We start from the raw sequence: 26,564 nt of genomic DNA, 5'->3' as shown, positions 1-26,564 counted from the left end.
CAGGTTCTCTTTAACATAGAATTTGAATCTGTATTATTAGTGTCATAAAAAACAACTACCATATTGTTAGGTTCTGAAGCTCTAATCGACTATTCTTTGGAATTCTACTTGTGGTTTACTAGTGAATTATTTGTAGTTTACTAGTAACAACCTTACATTGCTAAATGTTTATGGAGATTCTCAGTCATCCAGGTTATTGTTATCCCAAAGATAACAATTTTTTCAGGAGGCAACTGGACTTTCTTGTTTTTCTTTGAAGACATTTCGCTTCTCATCCAAGAAGCTTCTTCAGCTCTGACTGGATGGTGGGGAATGGAAGTATAAATCTTTCCATTCCTCGCCATCCAGGCAGAACTGAAGAAGCTTCTTGGATGAGAAGCGAAATGTCTTCAAAGAAAAACAAGAAAGTCCAGTTGCCTTGTGAAAAAAGCATCTCTGGGATAACGGCCTTAAATGTTTTGATTTTCACAAACCCATACCAGACTAACATAATTGGCCCTAAAAAAATCTGAAAAACTGTTACAGGGCAAGAATTTATTCTTGTCTTAGATCCTGTTTCTCAAATAATAATGTACTGATTTAACTGACTTCTTGATAGTTTGCCACCTACAGGTTGCCAATTTAAAAGAGATTTTGAATAGATATTTCCTAAGATCCAAGACTGTTGAAAGTGGCTTGATAATGTAGCCAATTTTTACTTTATTAAATAATTCCACAAGGACTGGAAATGAATAAAACTTAGTTTACAAATTCAAGCAGACATTCATTGGTCTGGAATTCCATTCTTATGGCTACCAATCCAAGACATAAATGCATGACTTTTGGTTTTGAAAGTGTGGAAGCAAGTCAGGATGTGGACCTAAGTCAGAATTAATTTTCATTTCTTGCTAAAGCAGTGATGCAATTTTATACAGTGTTGATCTTACAGCCATGCAATGATCATTAAATTTCTTTTGTGATGTGCTGCAAGTTCTTTTTTATTACCTTTAAAGCACTAACTGGGCTAATCTTAGGCCATAGTTTAATCTTATGCTACATATGTTTTTTTTTCTTGTTTTGGTGAGATTCAAAGAACTATTTATCTTTAATAAAGAGAAGCTTAAATTCTGGTATTTTCATGGATATGGGTATAGTATTTTGTTTGTACAACAGCATAGAAGTGCTTTATTTTTATTTATTTATAAATATTTTTATGTTACTTTGACTTCCTGCTAGCTCATAGTCCTGATGTTTCCCAATGATCTTCCCTCCAAGCACTTTTCATCCTCTAAAATCAACTAACTGAGAAAAAATAAAAAGCCCTTGAGCATAATTGCCGACAATTTCCTGAACAAATAAAAGTATATATAAGTGGTCTGTCATTCTGCAAGAAATTTGATCAACTTTCTAGTCTATTCTGCAGCCTTAGGGCTCAATCCTAGTTCGTTTCTAACCCAGGCAAAATCAACTAACTGCACCACCTGCAATGTCTCCAAGTATTCTTAGTTTAGCATTTGTGGTGAATTTTAGATTCATTGGTTTGGATCCTGAATGATTAAGCAGATTTGAATTGAAATCAATGGATCTTTATGATAATTAAAAATTTACATTATAATTAGTTATCTAATAAGTAATACTAGATTCATAACACTAACTCTACAGTTTTGTTTTGTTTTTTTTGGTTAAAAAGGATATTCTTACAAGCTAGGATTTTTCTTTTCTGCTGTCATATAGTGAAGAATGAATTGCCAAGAAAATTATGCAACTGCTTTTATGGGGTATGGCATGGTAGAAGCAGTATGTTGTGAAGAATTGTCTGAAGTATCTACTGAAGAACAAGAAGAAGTGAAGGTAGATGACTTTCTGTTTAACCACTAAGAATGTTTGTCTAGATTTCTGTGGTTTGATGTAATATGCTGTATGTGAATGCTAAATTCTTTAACCCTCAAGTCTATAAAACATACCATGGAGAAACCTATCCCAGGTGACTGAAAATACAATACAAGGAAAATGAAATAAAGTTAAGATGAGTAGCGGGTACTATGCTACCAGATTAATGGACCTAAAGAATAAACAAAATGCTGCTATCAACTTAAACTGGGTAGCCTGATTTATGGATTGTGTGAAGTAATGGTTTACTGATTGATAATTTGGTGTATAAACTACAAGTGGTTGCAGTCACACCACAGGCTAAGTTATGGGTTCTGGTTTACAAACTACAACAGTCATCTTCACACCTAAATTTAACAAACCTCATTATGGCATATTGTGATGCTTGAACCTTGACACAAAGTTTGATCCCTTAAAACCAGAAATACTTTTCACCTCATCCCCATATGTAGAGTAGTTAAATCATGAACATGCACAGAGCTGGTTTTACTAAAAAATAATGTTTCAAAGAAATAATTTTTTAGGCACAAAAGTAAAATTGAGGCAAGTCAGAAGGTAAATGGTAGGCTATTCAAAACTAGTAATTCTAAAGGATAAAATAGAGATTTATATCTTTATTAATTTCTTCTTTAAGGAACTGTATCAGCCACTGAAAGTTTACTTGAGAGTTCGGCCCTTCTCAAAGGCAGAGCTTGAAAATAATGAAAACCAGGTTTGTTGTTCACCATTTTGTATATTCAGAACAAGTAATCTAAAACTGTTATTTTCACTATTTTAGTTTCTTAATATGCTCTTAGATTATTTTTTATCATCATTGTCTAAGTATCACTTATATACTATACTACTATATTGATTTGCCTATGATTGCTTTTTTTCCCACTGTATTTCTAGCTGAGTTCTGAGATCATTGCTGTAGACCTGATTTTATGACTCTCATGTGGTAAGTTACAGTGGCTCCTCATTTAATGACCACTTGTACAGTATTATGGTACTGAATGAGGAGACTTACAACTAGTCCTGTTGCAACCATCACAGTGTCATGTGATCACAATTCAGGCATTTGGTAAGCAACTTGCAATTAGGTCATCACAATAACCTCACATGATCACCATTAGTGAGCTTCACTGCTGGTTTCCAACAAGAAAAGTCAGTGGGCAAACCAGCAGTAGCCTAACAACTGTGCAAGATTCTTTTAATGACAGAAACCAGAACTGACACAGTTGTTGTAAGTCTGTGTGGTCATGTGACATCATGCTGCCTGGCAACAGAGTTGCTGGTCCCAATTACTATTTTTAAGTCTATATGTACAAGGATAGCTACTTGGCAGCCATTTGTTTTAGCAGGAGCTCTTCAGTTAGGAAATATTTTTGGTATGAATTTTAATTTTGTGCATTTAAAAGTATTTTAATTTAACTTGATTTTTTTTCTCCTGTTATGCTTTTAAATAGTTTGATTTCTGCATAAAACTCTGTTATTTTTAATTCTTTTTAATATGCTTTTATATTGATTGTATTTATATGGATTAGGTTGTGCTTTAATTGAGCAGAACTATGAGATGTTTTTAGCTATACGATAACTGATGTATTTTAAAAATAAACATACAAATAAAGTAAACAATTGGGTAATTTAAAAAGGTACAACAGGCCATAATATTTATATCCTAAAATCTAAATATGTTGATTCTCCTGCCTGAATGTGTATCAGAAAATAGTTCTTTTGGTATAGAATAGTTTTAACAACCTAAGCCATGTTAAGATGTATGGATTTCAACTCCCAGAGTTCTCCAATCAACATAGTTAAAGTTGCTATTGCTACAATTCTAGGCTCCATTCAGGTGTCATGAACAATAAATGGATAAGACAAGTAGTTTGCATATACTGCATATCTTGGACATTGTGTAATATCATTTAAATTTAAATGATTTGTAAAGGATATTAAAATGTTTTTTTTTGTATTAAGGACTGCTTAATTATTGAAAATCAAGAGACAGTAATGCTTCAGGCTCCAAAAGAATTGGCGCAAATAAAGAATAATGAAAAGAAGATTGGACAATCTGCACATCAATTCACCTTCACAAAGGTAAGCTGTCCCTCTCTCCCCCCATGCCCCAAATTTCAGAGTTTTGAAATGCACATAAAATAGTGTCAAAACATCCTTTTTTGCTTCCTACTTTTTCAGGTCTTTAAGTAATTAGTTTATTAAGTTGAATACAGTACATTCTTAAGTAATTTGTAAGAAATTGCAGTCTTAAATATACAAATATACAATTTTATACACTATATAATTAAGTACAAGTTAGTTTTCAGTAGTAATCAAGTAACCAACAATATTATCTTAAGGGACACACTGTTCATTATTTCAGTGGAATCAAAGCTTTTAAAATCAGACTGGCTGCTATATCCACTAGTCCAGGGGTAGGCAACCCAAAACACTCAAAGAGCCACTTGGACCCGTTTTCTACCGAAAACAAAACACTGGGAGCCGCAAAACCCTTTTGATATCTAAACTGAAGATAACACTGCATATATCCTTTTTTACCATTATATGTATATCATAAAGGTAAAAAAGGGTATAAGCAATGTTATCTTCAGTTTAGATGTCAAAAGGATCTCTCTTTCTGTGTCTCTGTCTCTCTCTTTCCTTTCTCTCTTTCCTCTCTCTCTCTCTCTCTCCCTCTCCCTCTCTCTCTTTCTGCCCTTGGTCTTCTTCCCCACTCTCTTTCTTTCTTTCTTTCTCTCTCTTTCTTCTCTCTCTCTCTTTCTTTCTCTCTTTTCTCTCCCTCTCTCTTTCTCTCTTTTTCTCCCCCCCTCTCTCTCCCCCCTCTCTCCCTCTCTTTGATCTTCTGCTCGCCTGGCAAGCTGGTTTCAAGCTGTTCTCCAACAAACTCAGGGGTAGGCAACCTCAGCTTTTTTATGACTCATGGACCAACTTCCAGAATTCCTGAGCCAGCATAGCTGAGCTAGCTAGCTCTCTCCTGCCCTTCCTGCTTCCTGCAGAGACACAGCCAAGCCAGGAGCCCTGCTCAGTAAGCTTTTCAGCTCCTCAGAGAACACTATGAGTCCACTCTCTTTTTTTACATACACACACACACACACACACACACAGAGAGAGAGAGAGAGAGAGAGAGAGAGAGAGAGAGAGAGAGAGAGAGAGAGAGAGAAGGGAAGTGCAAGTGCTTCTCTCTGTCTCTGTCTCTGTCTCTCTCTGCAAATGGCAGAGGAAGCTGGGAGCCGCAGGGGAAGGCTCAAAGAGCCACATGCGGCTCCGGAGCCGCAGATTGCCGACTGTGCTCTAGTCTAATCTAACATTGTATAAAAGATATGTAAACATGACCATGTCTAAAAGCAGTTACTGGAGAGTTCAATTTAGATCAGAACCACAGGATTTGAATTTGAAGATTAACCTTTTCAGCCTTTCTTAGCTAAAATAATTTATTTTCCACAAGTGCTATTTTGAGTGGAAAACCCAACATACATTATGCTGCTTCGTGAATTAAACTATCTATATGGAAAGGATGTTACTTTTTTTCAGCACATAATCAGTATTCCCAAGGGAACTTTCTATCTAATGTCCATATATCATAATTATGTTAAATAATATTCTAAAGCCAATGCATATTTTTCTTGTGGTTTCAAAAATAGAAAACTTGATGAAAAGGGGTGAAAAAAAATCTAGTAAAAGTATTTTTAGAATAATCTGCACATTCCTAAAAAAGAAAAAGTAAAGAAAGGTTGTAAAGATTGTTTGTAAAGCTCTCATGCATACTGTTTAATTTGTCTCTAAAAATAACTTGTATTCTCTGTGTAGGTTTTTGGACCAAATACAATGCAAAATGAATTTTTTGAAGGCACAATGAAAGATGTTGTAAAAGCTTACCTTGATGGAAGAAATGGGCTTGTTTTTACTTATGGTGTTACTAATGCAGGCAAAAGTTTCACTGTCCAAGGTATAATCTGAGGTTCAAAATTCAGAACATTTTCTAATATACGTGAAAAGAAACAAAATTAATTATATCCTTAGGTTGTCCAAAAGATGGTGGCATTCTTCCTCGTTCCCTTGATATGATCTTTAATCATATAAAAGGAAGACAGTATTCAAAGATGAATTTAAAACCTTGCTTCAGTAATCTTACCAAGAAGCTAAATGATGTCCAAGTTAAACAAGAAGAATCCATGAAAGCTGCACTTCTTTTTTCTTTGAAAGAGGTAAGTGGACCAATATGTTTGGTATTATCCTTAAAGGCTTCATAGGCAAAACTCCACATAACCCTAACTAGAATTTTCTACGTAATTCATTGTGGTTCTTATTTAGCTGTATGTATGTGTAAGAGTATAGGCAAGCCCATTAAATGTACTTAGAGACAGACTTTAAGATCAAAATAACAAAGTTAATTAAAGAAATTATTCTCTGTGATAGAAAACTCACATTTCTGAGCTCTCTTTTCTAAAGCTAAAGGGAAAAAAAAGAAACTATAATGTTTTTCCTATAAAAAAAAACAGGGTAAAGGAGAAAGATCAAGAATATCGTTCTTCAACTCAGGGTCAAGCAGTGCAGCCACAAAGAATTTCATTTTTTGCTGATTCTCCTCTTGTTCATGGTGGTCAATAGAAGAGAGACGTAAGGTTGATATATTGAAATTGCATTTCCAGTAATAGCTAAACATTCCTTGGAAATTTCGTATTCCATGTAGTGCTTATGAGGAACATGGATTATTGGCAAGAAGAATAAAAAAACAATGTAAGTCCTTTAAGCCAAATGAACCCACCATTTCTTTTTTCTAGGATAGGAGCAGGTTGTCTTTTTATTTAGCCAGAATTTGGGACTAGAATAAGTCCAGAGGCAATGAAAAACCGTAGAATGAGTTAAGCAAATCCATGCATGTGCTCTTTAAACTGAAAGTTGATTTCTGCCTTGATGTTATAGTCCATACTTTTACCTAGAATACATCAGATAAATTACTGGCAAAAATTAAATATAAAAATATATCTAAAGAAAAATAGATAAAACAATAGCTAAAACAATTCCTGAAGTTAGATTTAAACTAATCTGTACCTATTTTTGTTTTAAGGAAGATGCTTGAAATAATGTTTTTAATTATCATTTTAGTGATCCAACATGTAGCCCAAGTATTTCATTGTATTTGACTTTTCAATTAGTTGAAATGCTTTCCAGAAGGTATTGAAATATGTTAAGACTTCCAGTTCCAAGTATATAACTTGGTCTCAAACTTTCATCACAAGAGAATTGCTTATATTAAAATAACCACATATTTAAAAATAAAGATTAGAACCTTACTGGATTGCTTACATAACTGTTTAAAGATTATATGAATAATAGAATAAAAATACATTACTAATACAAAGCAAATTGCCGTCTGTGGATTAAACCATGTGATGTATGAAAAATACATGCACCTGTATATAAGGCAGGAGAATGGCTAAACATGTCAATATGTTAATCTCTGGGAAATATTAGTGTTCTCAGAATAACATATGTGAAGTTTTGGGGAATAAACATTTTAATGCTAGATTCATTAGAAGCTATAACAGCTTTTTTTGGAAAGTTTGTGGAATTTTTTAAATAAATTTAAAACAAATTCATATAACTTAATAAGAATAAAATATAATTAATCTATATAGTTTTTTTAAGGAGACTGAAAATATTTGGAAACCCTCAGATTCAGATTCAATGTCATCCAGCTATAACTCAACAACCCTTCCTTTGGATCAATTAGGTAAAGTAAATAATATTTTCTCCCCCCTCCCCCCCTCTCTATACATATATGTGTGTGTTTGTGTGTTTGTGTGTGTGTGTGTGTGTGTGTGTGTACATAAACACTATATATGTATATGTATATGCATATGTATATGTACATACATACCTACACACATATATTTACATCTTGTTAGGATAATATGAAAAGGTACTATGCCCTGGAGAGATAGTTATATAAAATGCAGAAATTTTGTGTAATAATATGGAAAATGTCAAAACAAAGCAGTATGTCTTCCATCAAGTTCTTCAAAGCCAAGATTCTGAAGCATCATTAGGCATGAGATTAGGTCCTTAATACTAGCATTTAAGGAGTATAATAATGTATCTATAAATATGAATAAAATGCCATTACATTGTTGAATAAATGTTGCCTTCTATTTTTTTGCTGTCCCACAAACCTTTGTAAATAGATTACAAATCTGAATTTGTAAAATCAGAGGCTTATACCAAGGGTCAGAAAACCTTGGCATCACTTTGGGTTTCCTTCTTTGAAATTTATAATGAATATATTTATGACTTACTGGACTTACTACCAGTCTTGAAAAATCAGAAGCGCAAAGTTTTAAGAATCTGTGAGGATCAAGGAGGAAACTTTTACATTAAAGGTAACACTGGCACTTTGTTGTTATTCATTTAGCTAGACAATTACTAAAATCAGTTTCAATCATTATTTTGGTATCTCAATTGTTAGTTTTTGGACATTGCCCAGCATAGACAATTTTTGCAATCACAGATGGAATCTATTTCTCCTCTTATACAAATTCAGAAATGCTTATTGCAGGTAAACAAACACTCAGTTTCTTATAAAGTTTGCTATTTTTTCAAAAGTAAGTAACCTAGTTTGAGTCTCTTATTTAATGAAAATCGTTTTTCATAATAGAAGATGACACCTGCATTAACTTCTTTGGTTTCTAGGTTACAACTTGGATAAGAACGCATAGTAAATTTATTGTTCTAAAACCTATAAAACGTTATATTTTTATTAATAATCATGCTGATTAGTTGGTTAATCTTAACATCAGCTTTATTGAATATGTAGGTTTCTTTTTAGGGATATGTAACTCAGGCCAGAATTCGAATATTATTTTATAAATAGAAATCTGTGTCACAAAAATTAAGGTGAAAAACAGTGGGACAACTCTGGGCAATAAAACAGGCCTTTTGTACTGATCTTGATTCAAGGCTTCCTGAGAAGTCAAAACCCTATCTTGTGTTATCACTTTATTCTCTTTTAGTCATCTTGTGTCATCTCTTTATTTAAGGTCTAAGAATTGTTTTCTAAGCACAAGAAAGAATCCCATATCTGTCCATTTTCTTATCCACCGCATTCAAAAGTAGGGTTAGTTTGAACTCAGCAGGAGTACTTTCTGAATATTCATGTAGAAGATTGCACTGCAAAGAAGCAACAGTTGTTACTGTATATAATTAATTGAATTATAGTTTCATTTTTAATGTGTGCTAATGTTATCTTCTTCCCCAGATTTAAAATGGGTCAATGTAACAAATTCAGAAGAAGCTTGTAAAATACTTAAAGTAGGAAATAAGAATAGAAGCTTGGCGTGCACCAAGATGAACCAGCAATCCAGTCGAAGGTTTGCTTCTTTTAATTTAGTTTTACTCTTCCTCCTTGAGCTAATGACATCACGTGCAAAGTGTAATAGGTGGTATGATGGAAAAGGAATAAAGAAAGCATGCACACAAGGTTACTACAGCTTACACTATAGGATTGCAAAAAAAAAGAACAAAAAAAAACCTGCCACCCACAATTGTTGGCAGATTTCATTTTTTTTCTAGCACTGTGAACTATTTGACCTTCATCTGCAAGAATGTTAAACAATACCCCCATATTAAACAAGTAGGCTAAATAGCAGAAAGTGTCATGCCTCAGATGTCAATTCCCCCCCCCCCTCCCATTAAATTCTGGAAAGTGACCATAGGAAGAACTGGAGAACTGCAGTCTACTCTCAGTCCAGTCCCAGAAACTAGATGGACTCCTGGAGAGCTAATTGTATCATTGGACAGCTAAACCTCAATGGTCATCCCATCTTGGTTTAATGGAGTAAATGACCCTGTGCATCAGACACCAGCCCTTGCTACTTTATCAATAGCTGTGCACTGAATGTTCATTCTTGTTTAAAGCAAACAAGCTAAAAATTTGTCAGTTCTGGCAGCTTGTGAAAGCCTTGGATGTGCCTTACAAAGGTTTTCTAATAGCCATGAAATATTTAGTCACCATCACAGAAATAGGTTTAATTACATTAGATGTTCCTATCCATATATCTATCAATTTATTCATCCAAATATTTCTTCTGGTATCCAAGTACTACTAAGGTAAACCTGTCCTAAGTACTAATAAGTATTATTGCCAGTAGATCTGAGCTCTGTAGATCTGAGACATATCCTTCTTTTTTTGCTATGCATTCACAAAATTAAAAATTTACTCAAATACTTTTCTGAACTGATGATAATAGTTATGCTATTTATATGCCACATGAAATATTAAAATGCTTGACAAAGATTAGAACACAATATATGTTTTTTTTCCTAGTCATAGTATATTTTCTATTCGACTCCTCAGTTTAAGTGATGAAGATATGCCACGTACTCTTGGAATCTCTGAGTAAGTGTCACCTCATTAATGATAGAGTACAGTAGTGTAGATGAATTGATTGATTGTATGATGTCAAATCTCCAAGGCTTACAGCAGCTAACAACAGTAAACCATGCATGATCATAATTAAAACATTCATGATGAACAATTTACAATATAAAAAATATATAACAACCCAAAAAGCATACATAGAAATAGTTGAGAACATCCCATTAGTTCCAAACATTCCTTCAGAAGAGTTTTAATTAAATTCTGCGAAGAAGGAATTAGCTTCTCTAGTTGGAGAAGGTACTCTAAGCATAAGTGATATAAAATCATCACTTTTGATTGTACCTAGAGCTTACTGGCAGCTAATGCAAGACTCACAGTACAGCTTTTAGTAGCAGGCACCTATTAATGGCCAGGCTCCTGCATTTTAACTCCAATGCAGTTTCTGGATAGTCTTCAAAGGCAATTTCATACAGACTGCATTGCAGTAGTCCAGACGAATGGCAATAAGGCTATTAATCACTATGTGCATATACTTGTTTGCTACAGAATTGTAGTATAATAGCTGAAAGCGAACTCATTTTCACAATTACAGCCTTACAGTTTAGCTATGTTAATGAAAACAGTGGCTTTCATTTACTTCATCTAGTGTAAGATCAAAAGAAATCAAACAGATATTGTTGATTTGTATAGACTTTCTCTCTGTGACCTGGCTGGTTCAGAAAGATGCCATAAAGCTCAAACCTTTGGAGACAGACTGAAAGAAGCTGGCAATATTAATAATTCTCTTCTTATTCTTGGAAAGTGCATTGCAGCTCTGAAACAAAATCAAAATTCAAAGTAAGTAATATAGATAAAGCTTAAGAAAACTTCAATTTAAAACTGTTTAATACATTAATAACTTCAAATCGTATGAAAGGATAGTTTTGGTTTCTTTTAAAATAATCTGTAGCATATCATACAACTGTTTACTGCAGCAGGTAACAAAAATACAAAATCTGTATCATATTTCAGAAGTGTTCCTTGAACAGTTTACTGTACACTTTCCAAATTATTTTTGCCAGTATTATTTCTCAAAGACCACACTTTTTAATTGCTATCCAAAACTTTGTTTTGTTTATCTTTCTCTCTCTCTCACTCTTATCTTACATCTTTGGATTTTGCAAATTATCCTGATTCTGAAGCTAACATTTATACAACTTTATTCCAAGATTAAGGCCAACTTATATTCCTTTCCGAGAGAGTAAACTGACTCGCCTCTTCCAGCCCTTCTTCTGTGGTAAAGGCAAAGCCTGCATGATTGTCAACGTTAGTCAGTGTGCTTCCACTTATGATGAAACACTTCATGTAATGAAGTTTTCTGCTGTAGCAAAACAAGTAAGAAAGATGCTATATCCTTCACAATATAGTGAGCATATCACATATCCTGTGATACCATATCTTTTGCCATATTGATTGGTTTGTTTTCTCTGGCAGCTTATCGTGTTTGAATTGAAAAGCTGACTGTACTCACTCCTTTCTTCTTTGATGATTAAAATTAACCTGAACTACACACTACATACGGAACCGATTTTAGTGTGAGGACAATAGCATTCAATTGTTGAAGCTGCTGTTAGTGATTTTTCCAATAGAAAGTATACATAAAAGGTGTGGTGTTTATAGATTCGCAGATGTTGGGGTCCAGTTCCGTCTAGCCTCAGACTGCCTGTTCAATTTCCAAATAGAATGGAACACACATTTCCTAATTCTATGTTGTTTGCTTCAGAATAGAAAATTATACATTTGTGGTGAAAGTTTAACTTTGAATGACAGGGTACATAGATTTACTCTGTGAATGGATATTTACTGCTGAAAGTACTAAAGCTGGTTAAAATAGCTAGTAAGAACTAGTAAAAATAGTTAGTGGTATCTATTTTATAGTAGCAGAATCTCCAGTCCTCCATCATTAAATTACCTCTTGATGATCTAAAAGTTTTTCCCTTAAGTTAATAGAATTTCTCTGATAGTTTTTCAAAGAAAATAAACAAAAACAAAAATTAAATTAAAACAATGATCTTTCCATTTTAATCAATCTTAAAATGTGTTTTTGTGTTTGTGTGTTTTAGGTTATTCCAACATTTCAACACAAACTCTTTGATTATTTTCCTCAAAAATACAGCAGGAGGGAAGATAAACCTACAGTGCATTTCAATGAAATATCAGTTGAGCAATTTCCCACGTATGCTGATATTCCCTCTTCTTCTGAAGATGAGGAAATAGATATTACTATTCTGAGCCATGAGGTAGTCAAAAACCAATTCCTTACAATACAGTATGTTCAGAAAAAATATCATCGTGCTTTCTTTAACAAAAATTTATTGTGTAAATTATAGCTGGTTGGAAAACATAATTGTAAACCATAGGCTGAAATTTGTAGATCCAGAAAGGTTGAATTCATGTACCAGATGACTCCAACACATTATGGCATGGTGAAATGAAGGAACATTTCTAGTTCAAAGCAGTTAGATGTGGTTTGTGCATGTGCAAAAAAAATCATGGCAAGATAAGAGCTATGATTTAAGGATTGGAAACTTTGATAAGTAAACTCAGACTACATGTTGATTGTGTTACAGGCCTAGTAGTAAATTTAGTAAATATGAAAGTAAAAATGAAGTCAGAAAAAAGCAGAGGAGATTGATCATCTTGCAATAAAAGTCACTGGTTTAGGCCTCATTCTTTGGAGAAAAACCTGTTTTTTTGTTTTTTGAGAAACTGGAATAGCTTTCTATTATCTGGGAACCTTTCTATAGAACTACAAATATAAATAAAGATGACTGCATCTTTTACACAAGATTTAATTCAGACTGGAGTGGATGCATATGATACATTTAGACCTCTCCCCATCTGTTTACTTTCTGGAATTCAATATCTAAAATAAAGACTTTTTAAAAAAGATTCAATTGCTCATCACCACTAGTGAATTTTAGAACCTAAATGAGAACGGCAGGAATTTAAGAATTATGCTCCTTGCCTAGCAGTTTCATTCTGAAACATATGTAAATTTACAGTAAAACACAAGGAGTCACTGGTACACAGTATATATTTATTCCTGCATTACAATGTTATGCATTCTTAGTTGAGAAATCACCCTATTGCCTTCTGCATGAACAATTATAGCAGCCATAGATCAGCTACCAGTTCAATGGGGATAATTTTTCCATTTATTACAACAAAAGATGACATACTTAATTGGGCCAAGCTTTTAGTAGAATAAGTTTTAAAGTCAATACAGCTCATATATGAAGTACATTGGGCCATTTTTAGAAGTACTGCACAGCCTGAGATTCATGTTTCTATATGTGGTTCATGTTGGCATTATAGGATCTCTTGAAAACCACAGAGATGCTAAAGGATAAACTGATTGCAGAGAGACAAGGCAAATTACTCCTTGAAGTCCAAATACGCAAAGAGATGGCCAAAGCAATGTTTCAGCAACTTATGGAAACAGAAGAAGCTTGGAGGTAGGCCAAGGAAGGACTGACAAAAGTCATCTGCCTGTCTGATTTCAAAAGTAGCAAAATGAATCAGCAGTTAAAATAAAAGACATCCAATTATGAATATAAACTGCAGCAAAGATAGACCCCCTGATCTACCTTATTTAATTCTGTGTATCAGTTACTTCAAAATAATTAGTTTAAAACTGATTTGCAATTTGCTTTATTAAAATTAAAAAAGTATGGCAATTGTTTAAATATTTTTGGCTGTTCTAAAAAAAGCCACATAATTTCCAAGACTTTTGAGCACTTGTATGCTTCTATAATACTCAGAAAAACTTGGTAATGTTGTGGAGTATATTATGGAATTAGAGCTTCTAATTTTGATACTTCATTTCACGTCCATATTCTATCCAACTATCAGTAAAGTTATCCCATCTTTAGAAAGCTAAAATACATGGCTTATTCAATTCATGCATATTTATTTGGAAGTGATTATTAGACCAAGGCTTTACATATCATTTATGTTTTATGAAATATTATACAAGAAGAAATACTGCTGTTTACCAAAACACTTATATTCACTAGAAGCAGTGTTTTTTCTGGAAAAAAAAAAGGTGCTGGAACTCACACAAATCATACAACCTGCCTTGCCTGTCCTACAAGGTTTACCTTTGTATTTGAAAAAAAAAACTTTCAATTTTTACTGTATCTAAAAGACTAGGATTTTGTTCAAGGTAAGTTAATACTATTAGTGCTACATGCACTGTGTGGCTTTAAATTACAAGAAGGCATTTTATTAATCTCTTGGGACATTTACCACTGGCATACCCATTTAGTTTAATGAGTAGAAATGTCAGCTTTCTATGTGGAATGAAATTGGCCCAATAAAACAAAATTTGGTTGCTTGTAAAAGATTGAATTATTTTTAAGAAGTTGTCAAACAAGGTGGAAAAATTTGCATTTGGAGTTTAATATGGATATTGACTTGAAACAAATTAAAGTTGAAACTTCATCAGTGAACAGATTATTTTTAATTTACCTTTCAGTTAAACCCAATTTAATAAATAGATCTGATTAAACCTTATGCTGTAGGTCTACCTTTACATCTGACCAATACATAATTAATATATTATTATTAATAATAATAATACCTCCAAATCACATTGGCTTTATTTTTATTCTTCCCCTCTGCAGTTTGAATATAAAGTATAAAAGACTAAAAAGAGATCCCAGCCTTTGAACTACCCAAGGAACTGAAACAGCAAAGTTTCGCTGTTGGGCAAGCTTCCACGCCAGCCACCTTTCTTTCCTCTCCCTTTGCTTCTTTTTAACCTCACATCCCACCTTCTGTAAGGGAGGGCAAAAGGCTCACTCGCCCTCTCGTGAAAGATGGCCTCCATGTTTATGTGTCTCCCATAAACACATAAACATGTGTCTCCCATGTTTATGTGTCTCCCACCATCGGCTTCCACACCACATGGTCTGATCCAGCCAATCAAGCCACGCTCTGGCTGTGGTGCTCTGTTGCCTCATTGCTCCTCCTAGGGGAGACAGACAGCGCCAGAGGGGACCCCGCTCACACTATACTGCCTGTGGGGCATTTTCAAAAACAAACGAAGATAGGGAAACAATAGGAAAAGAATGCAACTCTGGAAAATCTGTCGAAAATCTGTTCTGGTGTGTTCTATGACAAAAAAAGCCCTGAGTGGAAGTATCATTAAACAAAAATCAATTTGGAAGGCAAAGCATTCTGTGTATGAGAGGATTCCTGAAAATGAGAATTATAACAGAAAGGATATTTGTTTGCAAGAAATATGTTACAGGGACAGGCAATGCTGAGCACCTAGCTAGATACTATACAAGGGAGAGTTCAAGAGTATATGCCTAGGATGAAAGCAAGACAAAGAAAGTGATCCCAAATTAGCAATAACTTGGGCACAGTGCAAATAGAGTAATAGAGAAAATCCTTAACTCTCTAGCTCAGTGTTTGTCAATCTTGGCAACTTTAAGATGTGTGGACATCAACTCCCAGAAATCTGTAACTAGCATGGCTGGATGGAGAATTCTGGGACTTGAATCCATACATGTTAAAGTTATCAAAGTTGACAAGCACTGGTTTAGTTATACCATATTTTTGCCTTATGATCAATAAATCACAAGGTGCTGAAGAATCAGTGCCTTTGACATTTGCATCTTCAACACAGGCAGGGAGGAATTTGCTAACAGCCCTTGTTAATGGATTTGATAATGAGTCAAACTAGCCTTACAGTATCTTTTCTATTCTGTAATTCCAGGTTATTTAATATTTCTCTGGATAAAATTATCAGAAATACCGTAGGTGTAAAGAATTAGCTAAATAAAAACTCTGCTTGGCAGTAATGTTCTCATAGCTGATGGCGGAATCTAGCCAACTTTTGCTAAGCAAAAGGTTTAGACCTTGTTAGGACTTGGATAGAGAAACCACCTGGAAAATTCAAGCTTTCAGGGCAGATTGGAGAGTTATAAATAAAAAATAACAAACACTCAGAAAAGGGGATGGAATGGCAAACCATTTCTGTATTCTGCGTAGAATGATGCATGATTTTGCTTATGTATTTCATCAGGAACTGAGTTTGTTTAACTTGAAGGTGATTTTACTTTATGAAGTATTTCAAGCAAAGCTAAAATGACCTGACAAGACAAATGGATTGATGAAGATGATTCTTTCTATTGACTAGTGGAGAATAAGATAGATGCATTAGGGGTCTTTGGGACTCACTGAACTGGCACTAATGATTTTACCAAGTTTGGGTAATGAAACATCTGTAAGAGAGTACCAAGAACCCCTCATTTCAACCCTGAGCTACAAATATTTTCTTTTTATAGATGCATTATCTGGGAAGTGGGATATATTGAATATGAACATAAGCTTACATCCATATCCTGATCTAGATATGGTAAATTCTGAGCAAGCCCATATGTTAAAGGAAATGCCAAACAGCTGGAATCTGAAACATGTTAGCAGAATACTGATCATTCTCAATGGTTATCAGTTGAAATCAAAGTAACTGAGCAAAGCAATTCAATATACCAATAATTAAGTGCTAAAAAGTTCCCTATGTTCTGGTTGTTGCACCTTGCTAATCCAGTAAACGCTTAGAAGATTTGAAAGAAAGTTATGAAGAAAAATTGGAGAATAAATTTGAAATGTATAAAGATGCCATAAAGAAGCACGCATACACATGTGCAATGGACCAAGTTGAAGAACGCTATGTTCCGATAGAAGAATTCATAGCTGAACAAGAAAAGGTTCAGGTATGTCTGGATTTAACCTATTATAGATTTTGGCATTTTTGTATAGTTTGCTCCAGGAATTCTATTCCAAAGTATAGTTGCTAAGTGTAAAACATGAAAATATATCTTGGAGTACACTGAATGCCTGGTTTGTTTATTGGTCACATTTGTCATGTTTATATGGCCACCTAACTTCATAAAATCTCTGCTTACAATGAGCAGAAGTATAAAAAAACTTTAGAAATAAAATTATTTACAAATTCAATACTGGTAATCCAAAACAGAAAGAAGCATGAGGCATAAACAGTTTCTTGTGCTTTTTGCAAAGTTTCATTTTGATTAAGGAAATAGGTTTTGAATTAAATAAGATTTTTTGGAGGAGGGAAGAAGAAGAATCGTGTTACACCAACATTCAAAATTATTTTTGCTGCATTTCTAAAAATGTGTGATTTGTATGAAGCCCTAAACTATTATATAATATTATTGCTCAGGAAAGAGAAATGAACATACTAGAACTGAAACTAAAACTTGGAGAACAAAACAGCCTGTTTTCAGAAAATCCCTGTTTAGACTCTACCAAATGGAAGATGGATCTAGGTAAGAGATCTGTGTCCTGAGCCTTGCATTCATTTTAGAATGCGGGTCAGTATTCTAACCCTTGTTTGGTGTTCACAGATGCTAAATGCAAGATGATGGAAGAAACTTCAGATGCTTTACAGAAGCCATGTAAAAAGAGAGATAAGGTAACTTCATTGTTTATTATAAAAATACTGGTAATAGCAATTTGGAGTCTAAAATGCACATTATCATCATCATTCTCTATATAGACCAATAGGATCTAAATACAAAAGAAAAGCAAAGAAGTGGGGAAGGAAGTGAAGTAGGCATTTCAATAATAACATCTAGAGAAGTATATTAAAGGCCTGTTTAATTTTTAATTTTTAAGAGTTGGAAGACAATAAAGAATGTCAAGGGTTCTTTTGAAGCAAATTGTAATTTTTAATCTTAGTGCTAAATTTATTTTCCCAACTGGCTTTTCTCCTGGTGGATTGGATATGACTCACAATATTTGCCAGCATATTAGAAAAAGTTATACTCCTAACATATCTAGATTTTATAAAACATTTAATAGTTTCATGTAGCATGATGAAGGTCATAAGTTGCCAGTTGACTATAGCACCATTCTCAATACATTCAAACATTTTGTTTTGCAGTTAATAAAATCATTGAAACTGAAAATTCAGAAGTTAAATGAAATGCTGCAAGATGCCAAAGAAGAATATAGAAAAATAGTTGAGGAGGACAGTACATTAAAGCAGATGGTGAGGCTTAAGGTTGGTCATATATCTGTTCAATATGTATTTGGAGCTATGTGTTAGCTTGGCACTATTCTGCTACAAGACTCAAAATAATATGCTGAGATACGCTTTCCAAAAGCTTCTTCTGTGCTCTTGGCCTTATTTAAAACCATTTTAGCTTCTTCACTATGATTTTGCTTTTTCAATTAAAAAGTAATTGTGACTATAGGTAATTTATCACTTAACAATGCTAATTGAGATTGGAGACTCCATTTTTAAGTGACCAGATTGAAAGTCCAAAAACACATGACCAACCACTTAGTGCCAGCAGTTCCAGTGGTCCTGGTTGCCATTGTTAAGCAAGGACTGTGTGGTTTGTTAAATGAGAGCCTTACCCTCATGTGACTGCAACTTCCCACTTTCTGCCAGCTTCCTCTTTGATTTTTCTTGTGGGAAGCTATCAGAAAAGTCATAAATCACATTGTTATTGTTAAACAAAGACCACTTATAATTTTACTTATTTATCAAAGGAACATGCCTCCCATGTCACTATCTAAGCAACTCCAATATAAAACACTAAATGGAATTTCAGCTTTCAAGGCACTATTTAAAGTTACAGTAATCTGATATGAATAAATCTTGATTGTTAATAATATTCTATTGGAAATGGCTGTGGTGACTTTTCAGAACCTTGAACAACCACGTGAGATTGAATATCAAATTCTATTTACTTTGTTTTCCGTGACTACATTACAATTAGAATAGAGAGCAATGTTGGTGAGCCTCTTCCCCATATTTTAAGAAAAAAATGTAACTATTCAGTTAGGATGTGCAACTTCAGAAGAAACTAGGACAAGAGGATTTAAAAAGGCAATGTTCTTAATTCTATTTAAACAAATCTTGGTTTCATAGGAACAAGAAATCATTGGGCTTCAAAATAGGACTAAATGTGACTATGAACTTAAAGCCACATTATCTCACCTACGAGAAGAATTAAAAGAAAGCAAAGGTGCAGAAAGTATTAAACAACATAAATCCAAAAAGGGCTTCTTTGCAAGTCTGAAATATTAGTAACAGATGGTCCTAGGACAATGAAAAGTAAAGAGCTGGAAAAACCCGAGGAGCCACCTTCTGCATCACCCAGATTGGTGTCAGTAGCACATGAAATAAACATACTGAACCAAAACTTATAAAATTGGAGACCATAGGGATATAAGCTTAATCTGAAAGGAATAAAATGTTCTGTATTTTGTTCATGGTAATATGGACGTAAAAGAGTTCACTTGAAACAAGTTGCAATTTTTTACCAGTGCTAAATTTGCCATCTTCCTCATGGTGGGATTACAACCCATAGAATTTGCTGTTGTATCAGGAAGTTATTCTACCAACATATCTCATGGACATTAGATGAGGGAAGCATGCTACATAATATTTACATTAAGAACACTATGGCTTCTTCTAAAATTCCTTCATTCCTGTTTTCTTCTTTTGTAAACTGATTTTTTAAATTGTTATAACAAGTACATGTAATATTTAGATCTTAAACATTCACGTATCTTAGGTTTATAACCATTGTGAAAATGTGCAGAAAGCAACCTTACCTTTGTTCTTTTGCTTCCCAGGAATTCAGCCAGGACAACGATTTTAATAATTGACACATTGTTCATATTTTGATACTATTGTAACTAGTTGTTTGACACCAATAAAGTATTATATTTCATTTGTATATGTTCAACATCTGTAATTTTTCTCTTTTCAAATAAATGAAATAAAACATATGGAGTTCCTGAGACATTAAATTTGCATAACTTTATATATTTAATTAGTAAAAGGAGACTGATGTTTTGCAGAAATTAACCTGCCAGAGGAATATGGGGTAAATGTGAGAAGTGCTTTCATTCTCTTCAGTTGTTAGTATTTGTTCAAAAATCCAAATTGGTTTCTAAAAAATATGGATTTATTGGTCCATAATAAAATGTATTTTAAAAATTCCAAGGAAAGGAAAAAGAACTATAAAAGCTATAAAATATTTTATGGAAATATTTATTTTATGATAATAAACATATGTAATTGAAAATATCTTGTAATGATTACAAGAGAAGCTACATTAGAGGAAAAATGAAAATTTATGATATTCCAGATATTGTCTAAGGGCAGTTTCTAGCATCCTTTATCACTGACCAGCTACAACATCTATTTGATGCACTCAAAACTCCATGATAGATGATCATATTTCTGGAACAGATAAGTTAATTCTCCAAAGTAAATCCAGGAGAATTAATTTGTTAAAGAAACTGTCCATTATTGTAATAAGGAGTAAGAAATTGACATTGTATTGGTTCATATTTTCAAAATGCTTATTTATTAAAATCACATAAACACTGAAATTGTATTTACAAGTTGACAGTCTGATTACCAGTCTACCAAATAAATTTCTTCATTAAAAGTATATAACAGTATTGACCAGCACTACTGAGCACAGGTATAATCATGGTGTTCCAATAATAATGGAGTGGTGAAAAGCATTTCAGAAGATTCATCCAAAATGCTGTCCTCCCACGTACGTTTGTGTGTGCGTGTGTGGGGGGGAGACAATTACTAAAAATCCTGATGCACAGAATTGTGAGATGTCTTTGGAAGTCTACCATATTGTTTATTGTGAATTGTGTTCTAGGACTCCTGCTTATAAATGTGTTATAAAAAACAAAACTTCAATTTTCCCCCCATATAATTTATCTGTGCCAAAACATACTACTTATAGTTGCAATATGCAATTGTATTTCTAAAGCTAAACATTTTAGTTGGATTTTCCCTTAAAAAGTTAATAAAATGACATAATCAGAAAGGAAAAAAACTAGGAATATTGAATTGCAGAAAATCACACAAGATTATTGTAAAGTGATATCATTTCTTTTTAATTCCAGCATATTTCATATACCTGTTTTTGAAGGATATCTTTAAAGAGAAAATTTGAGTCATGCTTAAAGAATGGATTTTTACAAAAACATTTTTTTTTTTTTTTTTTCAAAGAAATGGCAGAAAGATAAAGGGATCTGATCTTTGGTAGCTTTTCAGCAAACAAAATGCAGCAGTTCATATAACTTGTAGCTCAGCTGTAAAACAGACTAATATTTTTTTTCCAGAAGCATGTTGCACATGGCTATTTGGAGTAAGTGTTGATTGCCTTCATGGAGTTTCAGTTGTGCATCATGATTTTATACAGAGAATGATCTTCTGTTATAATTCATTTCAACTAGTTGTTTACTTAATATAAATACAAAGAAAGCATCAGTGAAGAAGAAAAAAACTGTTAAGCTTTCAGCAGGATCTGTCTTGCCCACTTGAGCTCTAGCTTTCAATTTTGGTACCACAAGCAATTAGGGTATTCCAACACATGTATGTATGTAAGTATAAAAGAATTGGCTCAATCAAATTGTCTTATTAAAAGGTCCCTGCCATTTGGAAAGAAGAGCAACAATTGTTTCTATGGTTGCTGCTGATACTGTCCTTCAGTAGCTGTGTAGAAATCATCAAGGACACTCTGTAAATATTCAAATGTTGGTCTCTCTTCTGCTTTATCTTTCCAGCATGTTTTCATAATATCATAAAGCTCAGAGGGGCAAGATTCCATGCATGGCATGCGATACCCACGTTGAAGGGCTGCCATTACATCAGAATTACTCATACCTGAAATAATTAAAAAAAGTATTTTTAATATGGTTGATCTGATTATATCAAAACAAGATGAGCTGGTTTAGAAAAGCAAAATATACATTTCTAAGGTAAATCATGTGCTTATATCATTATTCACAAAATGGGCAGGATTTGCTTATTGGAGAAATGCAATATTTGGAAAGATTTCTTTAACCTAAAAAAATTAGGTTATTATGGAAATCATAAAAACTTCAGAACACAAAAAGGGGCATGTTGTTTTCCAAAAGCCTAATCTAAATTTCTTATTTCTAAGCTTTGGAGAAAAAGACTTGACACTGTATGCTCAGCTGAATAAGGATGAAATGCTCTTTGTAACCCGGGAATGGGTAGGACCAAACCTCAATTGTTTTGGCCTCTGAATATTGCAATAGGTTTGGTTCACATGCATTTTTTCCTCACCAAATTCCCACCTTTGTCCACAACAATAGGAGCCATTTGTCCAATTATGTAAGAATAATCAGATTTACACTTACATTGTTAGGAAAAGATGCAACTAGTGAAGCAGCCTAAATTGCTGAATTTTAGTTACTTAATTGTGGGTTATACTGGTGCTTTATTATGGCTTAGATAATAAAACATTGCTCCACCTAATGCAGCTGCACCCACACTTTCCTACCATCTTTTTCTTTTCACCTTTCGCCAAGTAACTATGTTTAATGCGTTCCTTTTATTGACTCTGATATTTCTCTGTATAGTATAAACAGAACAGAACAATACACAGGAAGAAGCACAAACCTGGGTAAGGAATTTTTCCATAAGTAATTATTTCATACAGAAGAACTCCAAAGGACCATACATCTGATTTAATAGTAAAAGAACCATAGTTAATGGCTTCTGGTGCTGTCCATTTGATAGGGAACTTTGCACCTGTGGAAGTATAAATAATTCCATCTTAAATCTAGACATTAAAAAGTGAAAGGTAATTAAGAAATTGGAAAGAATTATGAAGTGACTGGGTAATGTCTTCTAGGAAAACATAGAAATCTGTTTTCCTCCTCATCCCCTACTTTACCATAATTGTCCTTCTTGAACAGAGAACAAGCAGGGGAAACATACAGATCATGGCTTCTGGAATTCTTTCTACCCCTTTTCCAGCAGTGGTCATAGAAAGTGTCCACATTATTTTCTTTATAATGAAGTAATGTGTTTCCTCTACTTGTGTGACTATGACACAGGAAGTTCAGGTTGGCTACATACTCTTTGCTCTGAATTATGCAACCAAGAGGAAGGGATCCTTAGAATGGAGCAATTGCCCAAATTTCAGGTTGCTGTCCAAATCTCTCTTCCATAGAAATGCATTGGATGTCTCCCCACACAACCTCACCTCCACCGGATTGTTTGTCTTATGGAAAATAATACATTATTCAATATATTAAATTTAATATATTAAATATATATTAAAAATTTAATGTATTACAATTTATTGATTAGAAACATCTACGAATCACTGGAAAAAATCTCCCCTATCATTAAATATATTAAAATTAAAAAAAAAGTACCAACCTTCCCTGGCTGTGTATTCATTATCTTCAATTACTCTTGCAAGTCCAAAATCAGCAATTTTACACATAAGCGTGTCTGAAACTAAAACATTTGCTGCTCTCAGATCCCGATGTATGTAATTTTTTCTTTCAATGTATGCCATCCCCTCTGCAATCTGCAAGAAGAGATAAAAAGGTTTTGATTTTTCTACCGTGTTGCCTATATGCATAAAAATATCTAAAAATAACAATTTACATACAAACCTAATATCTTCTTTTATTTGTATCTGAAGAATATTTGTAAAAATTTATAACCTTTTTGTTAAAAATATTTCATGCAATATTTACACTACATTGTAAAATGTGTCTAAAAGTTATATTTGGATCTGTTTTCAAGCCAGAGGCCAGCGGCCTAAATACAAGTATGACATTTTCCATTTCTTTCCAAACGATAAAAATAGAGACAAAGCAAGTGGTCACCAGTAGTGTTCTATTTAAAAAACTGATATTTAATTTATATTTTTAAAATACACATTATTTGATTTTGATGGCAATTGCTTTTCTAAAATTTATTAGGGCTGCAAATCTTTGAAGGGTCCTTAATTTTATTTATTAAACAGATGTACTGCAGCATCAAGAACAGTTTATAATGTATTGTTTTATAACAACATACCATAAGTCAAGAATAAGGCAAAATAATGTCAATACATTATGTTATTAATGTACAATGAGAATGACAATATTGGTAAAGGATTCATTAGGGTTTCAACAAACCTAGGACAGAAAGATGGCCAGATAGGTGCCATCTGAACTTTTGGTGAACAACTTCCATAAGGCTGGAATACCAAAGAAATATATTCAGGTAGTCCTCGACTTACATCATAATTGAGTCCAAAATTTCTGTTGTTAAGTGAGTTTTTTCCCATTTAATGACATTTCTTGCCATGGCTGTTAAGTGGATCACTGCAGTTGTTAGTAACATGATTTTTAAGTGAATCTGCAACGGTCGTAATTATGAACCAGATGCCAAGCATCTAAATTTTGATCATGTGACCATGTGGCTGCTGCAAAGGTTGTAACTGAAAAACATTCATAAGTCAGTGCCGTTTTTTCAATGCTGTTGTAACTTCAGGCGGTCACTAAATGAACTGTTGTAAGTCGAGGACTAACTGTACTCCCTTTTTTGTCCCCACTCTTTCCAGCTCATATATGTAGGGTATTCCAAGCCTAAATCACATGCCTGTGTACCAAATAGGCCGAAAGTACCTAAATCTGGCATACACTTATCAGTCAAGCCATAATGACTTTAAAAGGTTAAAACAAGAATTTGAACTGAATAAACAAAGTCAATGAGTTTTAGCAACTCATAAACTGCAATACTGTAATTAGGTGTCTGCACATTCTTTAAATGCAGATAAGCATACGTAAAAAGAGAAATTGTTCTCTTCTTGTTCCTCTTCTTGAGGTCAGGTAATGGAAAATTTCTTCTGGCACTTCTCATTCTACTGTCGTAATTGCTGAATGCTTCTTTTAAAATATGAGAAATATTCTTTAGATTAAATGCATGTTTAAAATAAAAATGCATGACTTCAAATTTAAAATACGATTTATAAAGTTTTTGAAAACAAAGCTGGAATGTTCACAGAAAATAATTCACTGCACTTTATACCTCTGTTTAAACAATTTAAACAGAGATATAAAGAGTTGCTGATGTTAAAGTAGATTGGGCTAAATTTTACAACAGAAAATTAAGTTCCTGTTCAAAGCATACTTGTTAGAAGGCTTACTGCTATCTAGTATTATGATCTGTGGTATATACTGGCCTAAGCTGATAGTAATGTATTCTAGCTAGTTGCTATTTTATTTAATGAGAAAGAAAGAAGATGTAAGATGAAACACTCTTTACAAAATGCAGTCTGTTTCTCTTCCGCTCTTCTAACTTATTTTTTATGGCCTTAGCTTCACTGCATCTGCTTCCTAGTAGTAACGGGGCCTATCCTCTACAAGAGTTATTTCCTCTTCTTACTGGAGATTGGGGGGATTTAAATGAACCCTTCTTTAAACTCAGTCAAATCCCGAAGATTTCTAAACTAATTGGAAGGAGCCCAGTTTCTATTCCTTTTTTTAAATTGACTTGAAATTGTATTTATATGGCTAAAGAAATTCAGTTCTTAATGATTTTTTGTAATGATCCAAAGATTAGTCATAATAGGTCTTCAATTCTCTTTTCTCAAATTCATAACCGATATCAACAAAGAGTCTTCTTGGGAAGTCACACCTAGTTGGTATTTCTTGTATTCACTTTTGCAGTACTAAATAGCCATCATAATCATAAGCACCTAAGGACTGCAAGAACTGTTCTGAAGCAGAAAAAATACTTCTTCCTGCTATGTTATTCCTTGAAGTTAGAATATGAATACTTATTCCATGACATCAGAAAAGCCGAGGCAACAATTTGGAATGGCTGAAAGCTCTATAAACACAATTGATTAGTGTTTCATTCTTAAACTGAAATTTACATAATAATATTAGTGTTGTTGATAAACCATAATTATGGTTTTCAAGGGATACTTTTACATGCCTGTAATCAGGTTGAGCCCAGTTACATCCTATTATACTGTGTAGTTTGGTAACCGTTTATATACTTCAATCTAGTCACATAGTTCTATTATTTTATTATAGCAACAAGAACACACTGCTTCTTAAATTTATATCTAGTTTTGTTTACCTGAGCTGAGAAGTCAATGAGCTTTGGTAGTAGTAATTTTGTCCCTTCTGTACTCTTCAGAAAATCCAATAAACTTCCTGTGTGGATAAAGCAAGTATATTGACAATAAATACAAATAATACTCAAGTGTTCTGATCATCTTGTTTTCTAGATTGTGCTAAAGTATGCAATTTTAGATTATGATTTACTGCATAACCCACAGTTGACTGAATTTAAACTATTATGGATAAGTGCAAACTGTGAATTTAGTCACCAAATGAATTTGTAAACATTTCTATTGTATATCTTCATTCCTCAAGCATGTTAGGACTTCGACCTCCACATAACCATGCTTTCTGGGAATTCTTGAAT

At 33.4% G+C, this 26,564-nt stretch overlaps 2 protein-coding genes across 13 annotated transcripts in view; one reads left to right on the top strand and one right to left on the bottom strand.

The window, feature by feature from the left end:
* The first annotated feature begins 405 nt into the window (after positions 1 to 405).
* On the top strand, positions 406 to 20,068 carry LOC120311659 (kinesin-like protein KIF20A). 9 transcript variants are annotated; one of them, XM_039351398.1, is made up of 19 exons: positions 406 to 1,830; positions 2,504 to 2,581; positions 2,761 to 2,809; positions 3,829 to 3,948; positions 5,677 to 5,815; positions 5,890 to 6,074; positions 7,519 to 7,603; positions 8,055 to 8,249; positions 9,125 to 9,236; positions 10,193 to 10,264; positions 10,937 to 11,083; positions 11,455 to 11,620; positions 12,349 to 12,525; positions 13,604 to 13,743; positions 16,848 to 17,013; positions 17,484 to 17,589; positions 17,668 to 17,735; positions 18,207 to 18,326; positions 19,203 to 20,068. In XM_039351398.1, the coding sequence occupies exons 4-19, from the start codon at positions 3,862 to 3,864 to the stop codon at positions 19,359 to 19,361; spliced, it is 2,124 nt and encodes a 707-aa protein (XP_039207332.1). In that variant the 5' UTR covers positions 406 to 1,830; positions 2,504 to 2,581; positions 2,761 to 2,809; positions 3,829 to 3,861; the 3' UTR covers positions 19,362 to 20,068. The 9 variants fall into 9 exon arrangements, with proteins under 9 accessions (XP_039207332.1, XP_039207327.1, XP_039207324.1 ...); XM_039351393.1 differs by lacking the exon at positions 2,761 to 2,809 and having other exon boundaries at positions 5,902 to 6,074; XM_039351390.1 differs by lacking the exon at positions 2,761 to 2,809 and having other exon boundaries at positions 7,522 to 7,603.
* A 557-nt stretch (positions 20,069 to 20,625) lies between these two features.
* Positions 20,626 to 26,564, bottom strand: part of LYN (LYN proto-oncogene, Src family tyrosine kinase) — a 48,480-nt gene continuing 42,541 nt past the window's right edge. For all 4 annotated transcript variants that reach the window (XM_039351400.1, XM_039351403.1, XM_039351402.1 and 1 more), the window contains 4 exons: positions 26,214 to 26,290; positions 23,508 to 23,661; positions 22,740 to 22,871; positions 20,626 to 21,977 (listed from right to left, as the gene is read on the bottom strand). In XM_039351400.1, the coding sequence (XP_039207334.1) occupies positions 21,775 to 21,977; positions 22,740 to 22,871; positions 23,508 to 23,661; positions 26,214 to 26,290 (566 nt within the window). In that variant the 3' untranslated portion in view covers positions 20,626 to 21,774. The remainder of the gene's footprint in view (positions 21,978 to 22,739; positions 22,872 to 23,507; positions 23,662 to 26,213; positions 26,291 to 26,564) is intronic.

Source organism: Crotalus tigris, unplaced genomic scaffold, assembly GCF_016545835.1.
Source record: "Crotalus tigris isolate CLP2741 ecotype Arizona unplaced genomic scaffold, ASM1654583v1 scf7180000018371.15429387391:27106975, whole genome shotgun sequence".
NCBI lineage: Eukaryota > Metazoa > Chordata > Lepidosauria > Squamata > Viperidae > Crotalus > Crotalus tigris.
The sequence above is the reverse complement of the archived record's forward strand: the minus strand, read 5'-3'. Positions and strand labels throughout refer to the sequence as shown.